General features: G+C 49.3%; 1 protein-coding gene across 6 annotated transcripts in view; it reads left to right on the forward strand.

The window, feature by feature from the left end:
• The window catches only part of NT5C2 (5'-nucleotidase, cytosolic II), a 65459-nt gene extending 55122 nt beyond the window's left edge, over window positions 1–10337 (forward strand). For 4 of the 6 annotated variants that reach the window (XM_054163712.1, XM_054163711.1, XM_054163714.1 and 1 more), the window contains 10 exons: window positions 673–726; window positions 2648–2731; window positions 3460–3501; window positions 4615–4722; window positions 5072–5138; window positions 5786–5956; window positions 6755–6806; window positions 7056–7116; window positions 7654–7830; window positions 8591–10336. In XM_054163712.1, coding sequence (XP_054019687.1) covers window positions 673–726; window positions 2648–2731; window positions 3460–3501; window positions 4615–4722; window positions 5072–5138; window positions 5786–5956; window positions 6755–6806; window positions 7056–7116; window positions 7654–7830; window positions 8591–8848 — 1074 coding nt within the window. In that variant the 3' untranslated portion in view covers window positions 8849–10336. Of the gene's footprint in view, window positions 1–448; window positions 567–672; window positions 727–2647; window positions 2732–3459; window positions 3502–4614; window positions 4723–5071; window positions 5139–5785; window positions 5957–6754; window positions 6807–7055; window positions 7117–7653; window positions 7831–8590 lie in introns of those variants that run through there. The other 2 variants (XM_054163717.1, XM_054163715.1) reach the window with 2 other exon arrangements.
• Window positions 10338–11028: the final 691 nt, after the last annotated feature.

The following is an 11028-nucleotide window of genomic DNA, read 5'->3' on the forward strand; positions in this document are numbered from 1 at the left end:
ATGTTTTGCATTGGTACTTTGTTATGTTGTCTGAAAAGCACCTGCATTACGCAGAGAAATCCATCAACTCTTCTCTCCTTAGAGAGGAGAGGCAGTTCATCTTTTTCACACACTTGTGTGCAAATTTAGAATATCATTTTGTGAGCATTAACATCTGGTTAAGCACCTGATTTTCTTGGTTCTCCTCATTTGAGAGGTCTGTTGGGGTGGGATGGAGAGCCCAGACGAGAAATCTGCTCATGGTTGTATTTGTGGTGGTCCTTTTTAGCCATGTAGTAGCCAGGAATCTATTTTCTTTCCTTATGCAGTGTTGTGTGATACATGTTGGAGTTGGCCTTTGAGTAAAGCATTATGGTCAGTGTTGGAGACAGGTCATTGACTGTCTTGTTTGGTATGGCAAATCTATTTTTTTGTTTGTTTCTATTGTATTCCCTTCTGAAAGGGTTAAAATGCTGTTGAAGTGGATTATTTACCATGGTGAGGGAATCGATGGATCACAGAGTTTGTGATGGTCCCTGCTACTCAAAGCCTCTCATCTCTAGAGTCACTGGTTCAGATTCGCCCTGGTTTGTACTTTCACAGCATTTTAAAGTGTGAAAGTTGGCATTACTTTGATGTCTCTTACATCATAAGTTTCCCTTACCTCACTGGGTTCTGTTGTTTCTATTTCAGGGATCGCTCAAGGAAAAGACCCTGGAGAACCTGGAAAAATACGTGGTGAAAGATGTAAGTGTGAGGTTACTTCAGTTGTGCTCTGTGACGTCCTGGACTGAGTGAGCAGACAAGAAATAAACGTGCCCCTTCGCTTTACTAAGGCACGGAACAGATAAGGCTGTGATTTCCATTGTAACAACCAAAGACAAAGTAGAACGCTCAGAGAGGCAGCCCTTATTCTGAGCCAGTGATTTTGTATTCACATGCACCTTTTTTTACATAAAATATAGAAGATGGAGGAAACATTATCATGGGATGCAGGTGAATACGCTGGCAAGACTTGGGGTGTCTCTCTTGGTGGGGAAGGCAGCTGTGTTGCCTAGCTGCTTTTTCTCTGCTCAAGCAGACTTCTGTTTAAAAAGCATCTTTTTAGACAGACCTATTCTTTAGCCATCCAACAAAAATGTCATATGCACAGAATGGTTAAGGGAGTGGAACATCTTCCTTATGAGAAGAGACTAAGGGAGCTGGGTCTCTTTAGCTCAGAGAAGAGGAGACCTCATTACCAACAGAACAAGAGGACACCGTCTCAAGCTGCACCAGGGGAGGTTTAGGCTGGATGCTAGGAAGAAGTTCTTCACAGAAAGAGTGTTTGGCCATTGGAATGGGCTGCCCAGGGAGGTGGTGGAGTCATCATCACTGGAGGTGTTTAGGAAGAGACTGGATGGGGTGCTTGGTGCCATGGTTTAGTTGATTAGATGATATTGGGTGATAGGTTGGACTTGATGATCTCAAAGGTCTTTTCCAACCTGGTCTGGTCTGTTCTGTTCTGTTTTATTCTATTCTATTCTATTCTATTCTATTCTATTCTATTCTATTCTATTCTATTCTATTCTATTCTATTCATGTTTACAAATATGTAAAGGGTGAGTGCCAAGAGGATGGAGCCAGGCTCTTCTTGGTGATGCCCAATGACTGGACAAGGGGCAATGGGGGGAAGTTGAGGCATAGGAAATTCCATGGAAACATGAGGAAAATTTTCTCACTGTGAGGGTGACAGAAGCACTGTAACAGGCTGCCCAGGGGGTTTGTAGAGTCTCCCTCTCTGGAGATACTCAAAACTCACCTGGATGCATTCCTGTGTGATCTGGTATAGGTGATCCTGCTCTGGCAGGGGGGTCGGACTAGAAGATCTTTTGAGGTCCCTTCCATTCCCTAACATTCTGTGATTTAACCAGGAGGGACTGAGGGAAAGATCTTGAAAGGCTCATCCATATGCAGTTTCTTGATAGCCCCAAAAGGTGTGTTCACCACATCTAAGCTCCATCTAAGCAAGCTCCAGTGACTGCCTTACTTTTGACCTCCCCGCAATGCACAAGGCCCCTCGGGACCACTTACAGGATAATTATTCTTTGGTTTAGATGAGCTTTGTGGCAGAGTATCACTTTAAAGCAGTTAAGCTTGTTTCTAGTTACATGCAAAATACTTAGGCAACCATTCTGTGAGGTAATCATCTACTCTGGCAATGGACTGAGATTTATGATTCAATAAAAATAACCCCAGGAATAAATTCTCCCTAATTTGAGGTTGGAATTGTAATGCTCTCCAACTTGCAGCTCATGTGAGCTCAGATTTCACCTGCCTCTGGGCCTATTTTGGGAGTGGACTTGAAGCTAGAGGAGCTGCTCCAGTGTGCCTGGCACGGAGCAGATTGGTGAGAGCAGCAATGGGTGCCTGGCTCTGTGGTTGGCAAAGGCACCACAGTCTTGCTGAGCCCTTTGCCCTTGCCTTTCTCCCCTGGGCTGTGCTCTGGAGGGGTGTTACATGGATGGACCAGCAGCTTTCCTGGCTCTGACCAGTGCAAAACATGAGTTTGCTTGCCTGCTGGTTTGATTTGCCCTGTTTTGCCTGGTGGGATTGTAGTTGAGAATGCTTTGTTGATGATGAACCTCTGTAACTTTTGTGTGTGACTTGTGTGTCCCTTGGCTTTCAGGGGAAGCTGCCACTGCTGCTCAGCCGCATGAATGAAGTTGGGAAGGTGTTTCTGGTCACAAACAGTGACTATAAATACACAGATGTAAGTGCTGCTTGAGTTGTTGTCTTGGGATATAATGGGATAAGCAAAAGCTAGCCATTCATTTGTATGGGTTTTGGTAGGACATCTTCTGGTGAAGAATTGGATGTTTTCTAAGCTAGGTGTAGGATGCTTTAGCAGTGAATTCACATTAGGTCTTGAGCCATCTCTGGTAGTCCTGGTTCTGCTACTTGCTTAGCATGGGCCTGACTTAAGTCACTCTGTGCCTCACTCAGCTCTCCAGCAGCTAAAAGGCTAAAAGAGAAAGTGCTACTCACTTTATATTTCAGCATTATTTAAAATGCAAAACTTCCATTTCAAGTGAGATAAATCTCAGCACAGACAGGCCACCAAAGCCATGGTTCTGTAGAGGTCTAAGAGCCAGAAAGGGCTGTTTGCTGTGCTGTAGGAGTAAACGTGGTTGATTCGAGTCTGGGTAGATGTCAGAATGTTGCAACACTGCTAAGCCAGAGATTTATATGCCATTTAAAAGCATTGCAAGATATACCTGAAGCAGTGTGCAGATTTCTGAAGCAAATGTGTTCTTTGATGACAAAAATTATGGTTCAATTCCTGTCACTTTTTGTCTCCAAACCTTATGCTGACTTCCATGTAAATACTGAAAATAAAGCTCTGTAACCTGAAAAGATAAAAGCAGAAAAGTAGGCACTTATAAATTAAACAAATGTGTGCTTGAAAACATGTTTCAATGCTTTCTTTCTGTCTTGCAGAAAATTATGACTTACTTGTTTGACTTTCCACATGGACCAAAGGTATGTGATCTCCAGTCTGCAGTTCCAATAGAAACTGATGTGCCTAATTATCTGTGTAGCTGGAAAGCATTTTAATCCTGTTTCATTGGCTGCATGGGATTAGTTGCTTTAATCTGGTTAAAATACACTTGCTGTCTTGTGTCCTGTTTGAATAGGATCAAAGCAAGTACAATATAACAAAGAGAAAAGAGGCATCATCTAGTCTCAAACAATAATTCATGCTAATGATAACATTATTTTAGTGATAATACATTTTAACTGTGACATTCTGCAGCCAAGGGTCTTAGAAATCTTCCACAATGTTTTAGGTGTCCTTTAAAAAAGCCTTGATAGAAAGGAAAGAGTTTTATAAACTAGCAGAAACTCTTATGGGTGATTTTGCCTTGATTATAGAATACAGAATACAAAATTAACCAGGTTGGAAAAGACCTTTGAGATATCAAGTCCAGCCTATCACCCAACACCATCTAATCAACTAAACCATGGCACCAAGTGCCTCACCCAGATGCTTTTTAAACACCTCCAGTGATGGTGATCCCTGGGCAGCACATTCCAATAGGCAGTCTCTCTTTCTGTGAAGAATTTCTTCCTAACATCCAGCCTAAACCTCCCCTGGTGCAGCTTGAGACTGTGTCCTCTTGTTCTGGTGCTGGTTGCCTGGGAGAAGAGACCAACCCCCACCTGGCTGCAACTACCCTTCAGGTAGTTGTAGACAGCAGTAAGGTCTCCCTGAGCCTCCTCTTCTCCAGGCTAAGCAACCCCAGCTCCCTCAGCCTCTCCTCATAAGGCTTGTGCTCCAAACCCCTCACCAGCTTTGGTAACTCCAGAAGTTTTAATCATGCTTTTTCTAGTTTTCTGAGGTCAAAACTCAGTCCTGCAACCTTTGTAAAGAGGCTTGTGAGGTGAATTTGCACTGCTTGCTTGATCTCCCAGTGGGAGTGCTTTAGGCAGTGGCACTGGCAACCCACCATTGTACCACAAGAAGCACGAGCTAGGGGATTTTGATGGACCAGCAGTGTCCTAAGATTGTGGCTATGGACAGTGATGCTCCAGCTAAACTCCCTCTGGGTGTTTGTGTTGTGCCTCGTTCTGGAGTTTGCTTTGCCTTTGCAGCCTGGGAGTGCCCATCGGCCATGGCAGTCCTACTTCGACCTGATCCTGGTGGATGCACGAAAACCTCTCTTCTTTGGGGAAGGCACCGTGTTGCGGCAGGTGGACACAGTGAGTAGCACATGGAGGGGACCTCTCTGGCTGGAAGGGCCTGTGCACCTCCTCTGTGGCTTTTCTTAGTGGCAATGGGCAGCACAACGTTTGGACAGGACCTGCCCTAGAGACAGTGGGCTTGCTTCTCCTCTTAGTGATTCCTGAGCAACCCCATCATCACCTGGGGCACCGCAGACCTGGAGGTTTTACTGGCTTCTGTAATGTACCACCAGTGGAAACGGGAAAAGAAGGGGGAAAGCCACCTCTAGGCTGGCTGGAAGTGAGAGACAAAGACTAAAGTATCAGCAGGACAGAAAAGATCCATACCATCAGCTGTTCTGTACTAATGCAATGTCTCTTTCCTCAGGTGACTGGGAAGCTGAAGATTGGTACCTACACTGGCCCGCTGCAGCATGGCATCGTGTACTCAGGAGGTGAGGCAAGAGCCCTTCTTGATCTATGGAGCGGCTCTGATGTGCCCTTGTGGCCTTAAGCCACTGCCACTGTGACAAGAGTTTTGCCAGGTTCTAGGCAGGGTTGTGTTTTCCAAGGCACATTGTACTGTGCCCTCCACTCACTGCACCAGAAGTTGCCCGAGACAGGGAAGAAATGGACCCATTCCTCCTCAAATGTCCTTGTCTTTCTTGCTAGGAAGGGTCTGGGAAATGTTAATGAAGGGCTTGTGGTGGAGGAGGAGCTGCAGGGCCCTGTGCAACATTCTGAGCTGTACTCATGGTGCTGCCATCAGTGTGATGACCCTTGGCGGGTCCCCTGGACCAGGGGAGGGCAGCAGCTGGATATACAGCGCAGTTAGTGATACCCAGGGCTCCATTACTCTCACATGGGGTGGGAAGCAGCATGGCCCCTTCGTTTCTGCCATTCATGTGGGGGTGTGCTTGGGCAAAGCTGCCCCTGGGTGGACTCCCAAGTAGGCAGGCAGTGCCCCATGCTGCCATGGCTAAGCAAGGGTGCTACATTTAGGAGTGGCGGTTTCTGGGAGGTGCATTTTCCCTGACACTATGAAGCCAGCAACGTGCTTCCTTTTGGCTCCTTGTTCTGAGGCATACTGTTCTTTTCTCAGGCTCTTCAGACACAGTCTGTGACCTGCTGGGGGCCAAAGGGAAGGATATCTTGTACATTGGAGACCATATCTTTGGAGACATCCTCAAATCGAAGAAGCGCCAGGGCTGGAGGACCTTTCTGGTGATCCCTGAGCTGGCGCAGGAGCTGCACGTCTGGACAGACAAAAGCGGTCAGCGGCCAGGCAAACCTCAGGCCAGGCTTGGTTCTTGCTTGCCTAGTGCTGCACCTCTGACATCTCCAGGGCACAGGGGTGCAAAGGAGAGATTACCCTGGCTTGCTGTTTCTCCTTTCAGCTCTTTTTCAGTGGGTCTGGGTGTTGCTGGCAGGAGTTGGGGCCACCTATGTGTGATCAGCCAAGCACTGATGTAGCTGGGATAGAAGCTGTAGCTGGGTGGGGTTGAGTAGTTCCTCATCCATTACACACCACCCCAAAACCTCCTCTCCCTCTGCCTGCATGGAGCCATGATTTCTCTGGTAAAAAGCCTCTGACAAGACATTTGGTTTATTCTCCCTGTAATGCCTGAGCCATGACTGCTCTCCCATCTGCAGGGAGTCCCTGCTCACCAGCTGCTTCATTCTCCTTCCCGCTCCTTCTGCTGCTTTGCTGCCAAAGTGCTGTGTGTTTCCCATCCTCCAGCACTACTGCTTTTCTCCCAGGTTTGCCCTTTGGTGTGTGCATAGGTCTGGGGGTTATGCAAGCTGTCCCGTGGCTGGTTGGAAGGTTTTGGTGACCGCAAAGGTTCAGCACCTGAAACAAACGGTGCAACCAGATACCAAGCCCAAAGCGCTGCCAGTGGCACAGAGCATGGTTGAGCCTTCTGCCTGCACAGTGGCTGCTCCTTGAATGCTGTGCCCCTCCACCGCCATGCAAGGGGAGTGGGCAGGATGCTGGGTTTGCTTTCAGCCCTTTTAATTTCAGCAGTTTAAACTTACATTTCCCCCCTCCTTTCTTTTCTGGATTTTCCAGCCCTTTTTGAAGAGCTGCAGAGTCTGGACATTTTCTTGGCTGAGCTATACAAGTGAGTGTTCAAACAGTGACAACTTTCCTGTTGCCTCTCCCAGCCTAGCAACAGCTAATGAGCAGCTCTGACGAAACATTGGGGTGGGGTTGGCAGCACTGCTGCCAGAGCTTTCACTCAGGCCTGGGCTCTACCCATGAGACCACCCTTCCCCTCCAGACCAGCCTCCCTCCCCTGAGCCCCCATCCCACGGCATCTGATTCTGAAAGGCTTTTCACACAGTGTATTTACCTTCTCGCCTGTAACTAGGCATCTGGACAGTAGCAGCAATGAACGCCCTGACATCAGCTCCATCCAGAGACGCATTAAGGTACCGACCATAAAAATCTCTTCTTGTCCTTTTGGATCCTAGAGGGCTGGGGTTGTCCAGCCCCAGCCCACCGCTCAGCCCTGAAATGCTTTGCACAGGCATGGCAGGCTTGGCAAAGCTGCTCTGTCTTTGCAGATGCAAACGGACGAGCTTCTCAGCTCACTGCTGTCATTTGCCCTCCTGAAAGGCAGCCTGGTCTGGAATAGGGTCTCCTTCCTCATGCATACAGCAGTGCTGACTGACAGTGCTTGCCGCTGCGGAATGGGGCACTGGCACACACAAACTTGGAGGGGCTGTAGCTTTTGGTTCAGCCATTCCAAGGGTGCCATCCTGAGGCAGGTGCTGGCCCTGAGCCCACTGCTGCGTTCCCCTTGGTTAGCTGGGACATGGCTGTGCTCTGATGCCATGAGGCACGAGCACAGAAAGTCTTGCTAGAGATCCTTGTAGCCCCCAGCTCAGTGTGCTGTGCTTCAGTGGTGGTGTGGCTCCAGGCTGCTAGCTGCCTGGTCCAGGGTCTAACCTGCCCTTTCCTTGTAGAAAGTGACCCACGACATGGACATGTGCTACGGGATGATGGGGAGCCTCTTCCGCAGCGGCTCTCGGCAGACCCTCTTTGCGAGCCAGGTGATGCGCTATGCCGACCTCTATGCAGCCTCCTTCATCAACCTCCTCTACTACCCCTTCAGCTACCTCTTCAGAGCCGCCCACGTCCTGGTGAGTTGCAGACCTCAGGGAAGTGGGCAAGAGTCCCAGAGGTGCCTGCACTTGTGCTTGCTAACACTTCCAGGAGCTACAAGCATCAGCAACAGTACCTTGGAGGGTTGGGTGGTATTTAATGCACCATGGGCCAAAGGGTCTTGTGTTCTACATGTATTGTGCTTCTGGAATGTTGTGTCCAGTTCTGGGCCCCTCAGTTCAAGAAAGACAGTGAGCTACTTGAAAGAGGCCAGTGCAGAGGCACGAGGATGATGAAGGGAGTGGAACATCTTCTGTATGAGGAGGGACTAGGGGAGCTGGGGCTCTTTAGCTTAGAGAAGAGACTGAGAGGTGACCTCATCAATGTTTATAAATATGCAAAGGGTGTCCTGAGAGGATGGAGCCAGGCTCTGCTAGGTGGTGCCTAATGACAGGACAAGGGGCAATGGGTGGAAGCTGAGGCATAGGAAGTTTCATGTAAATATGAGGAAAAATATTTTGACTGTGAGTGTGACAGAGCACTGGAACAGGCTGCCCAGGGAGGTTTGGAGTCTCCCTCTCCAGAGATAATCAGAACTCCCCTGGATGCGTTCCTGTGTGATCTGGTGTAGGTGATCCTGCTCTGGCAGGGGGCTTGGACTGGATGATCTTTCGAGGTCTCTTCCAGCCCCTGAAATTCTGTGACTCTGATTTCTACGGTTTGCTCCCCGTCTGTCTCAGGGAGATACCCTGGGGCTGGGAGGCTCCTTGCCATCTTCTCTCTCTGTTCCATGTTTAGATGCCACACGAGTCCACGGTAGAGCACACCCACGTTGACATCAACGAGAAGGAGTCACCGATGGCCACGCGCAATCGCACCTCCGTGGATTTCAAAGATTCCGACTACAAGCGGCACCAACTGACCCGCTCCATCAGCGAGATCAAACCGCCCAACCTCTTCCCCCAGGCCCCTCAGGAAATCACACACTGCCACGATGAAGATGATGATGAGGAAGAGGAAGAGGAAGAAGAAGAGGAGGAAGAGGAAGAGGAGTAAGAAGGAAAAAGCAAAGTGTTCCTGAAGACAAACCATGACTCTAGCGGTGATCAGGAGCGGATTCCTTTCTTAGGGCCCTTGGGGTGATGGATTGGGGGGGTGTGATTCTTGCAAAGGCACATTTTGAAAGTGTCTGGAAACTTTTAACAAATTAACACTAATTAGGAGGAGTCCCTTGTTTTCAGTTTTGCAGACGGTTCAAAGAGCTGATGGATTGTGCCTGGGTGGTACATTCAGGTTGGACTGCCCGCCTGTGCTGTCATGCCGCTCCCCGTTACATGTAGGGATGCTGCATGTTTCTCCCTTTCCCATGATGTGTGTCATTTAAGTTTCATCTCTATGGTGTCCTGTGAACGGTTTTTGCCTTTTGTTACATTCTTTGTGGAGGAGGAAGGGATGTGCTAAGCCCTGCGGGGAGACAAAATGATCCACAGCCTGCCCCTTGGGTTGCTGCCCTGAACCCTCTGTCTTCTGGGTTACAGACTCTCCCCTCCCCGTGTTAGAAAGGGTTTTGCTGTGACTTCCAGCACTCAGTTACCCTCTGCTTGGTGTGAGTTTCTCCGTGTGAGTGGTTTGATTCCTCCAGCCATCACAGGTGGTGGGATTGCAGCTCTTGCCTATCAGCAGCTGTACACGTTTTGGCTTGTAGACTCTTGTTTCCCCTCCCAGTGTTTCAGAGCTCTTTCATCATCAGCATGTGATGCATGATTTCCAGCGCAGCTCTCGGGCAGCTGAGCCGCACACTGTGTTCTCAACCTCTGTAGTTTCAGCAGTAAATATTAACCCAGCAGCTTGAAGCTACTGCTTTAGCATTACGTTAGTTGGTTTGTTTTCCTGCTGCCTGTTGCTGACCTTTCTGTCTGCTCAGCTTTAAGAAGTTGAAGCATCCCAGCCACCATCTGGAGCGAAAGGCCCTGTTATTCCAGGGTGCTGCGGGCCACACGTGTCTGCCCTAAACTAGGAAACAGCCCCGCAGTGGGAGCCAGCAAATTCCAGTCCGGCTGGCAGCTGCCCTGGTCTTTGGCCTGGCATGCAGCAGCAGAGTCTCACTGCAAGTTATGATGGGCAAGGCTGCCTCCCCAGCCAAGGAAGGTGACGCTGTAGGCTGCCATGCAGGAACCAGGGGTGCCCCACAGGGATGGGCAAGCGATCCTTGTGCCTGAAAGCCAGGCCGGGGAGGGCATGGGACTGGCACACGGCTGGGCAGCGGTGCCCTGCGGTTTTCCTCCGTTGTGGGTGCAGCCTCCCTTACTCCAGCCTGTGCCGTTCGCTGTGAAGGGATTACAACAAGGGCCCTCTTGTAATGAATTCACCTGTTGTTTCAGTACCATAAACTCATTTAATCTTTTTGTTTGTTTGTTGGGTTTTTTTTCCATTTTAAAAGTACCTTAGGAGAAAATAAAAACAAAACCACACCACCAACATCTGAACAGGAAACACTGCTGCTCCAGTGGCAGTTGTTCAAGTCAATAAATGATGATGTTTCTAAGAAATGCCTGGTGCTTTGTGGCATGTTGCTGAGGTGGTAAGGGCTGTGCCAAGGTGCAGGGAAAGCCAGGAGTGGTCCTGGGGAGGGTCCCGGCAGGACAGGTGGCTGAGGAGGAGGGAAAGCATCTCCAGGAATGGCGTGTGTGAAGCACTGCCAAGCAGTTGCTGTGGATCTGACTTTTCATGGGCTTGTCTGGTTCTTGGGGAGCAGGTGGGCAGAAAGCAAAGATGGGGGAGTGGGGCACAAGGCTTTTGTTATCCCCATTGAAGCTGGGAGGCAGGGGGGAAACAGAAACATTTTGGCCTAGACTCAAGAGACTGAGGAGGAAGGGTTTTCCACAGCAGGAAGGGCAATACCGCAACCCTGCCACCACCTTCAACGTTTTGCCTTTCCAGGGTTGTTTCCCACAAGCATTACCACAGCCTCTTCCCCCACTCTCCATGACAAACGGTGGCAGTGGCAGCACCATGCCCACCAGGAGCTGCAACCATGGTTATACAGAGGAAAATACCTGGGAAAAGCCAGAGCTGCCACAGTGGTGGCACCAGCTCGCCTAGCCAAAGTCTGCACGTACCCTGTGCCCAGCCAAGATGGGGACAGCACATTGCTGTGCTCAGCTCTCCCCTGGTTTATACCAGATGAGGCCCCCACCACAGAAAGATATTCAGGTCCCAGGGCCCCAAGTGCCAAA

This window comes from Dryobates pubescens, chromosome 8 (genome assembly GCF_014839835.1).
Source record: "Dryobates pubescens isolate bDryPub1 chromosome 8, bDryPub1.pri, whole genome shotgun sequence".
Classification (NCBI taxonomy): Eukaryota; Metazoa; Chordata; class Aves; order Piciformes; family Picidae; genus Dryobates; species Dryobates pubescens.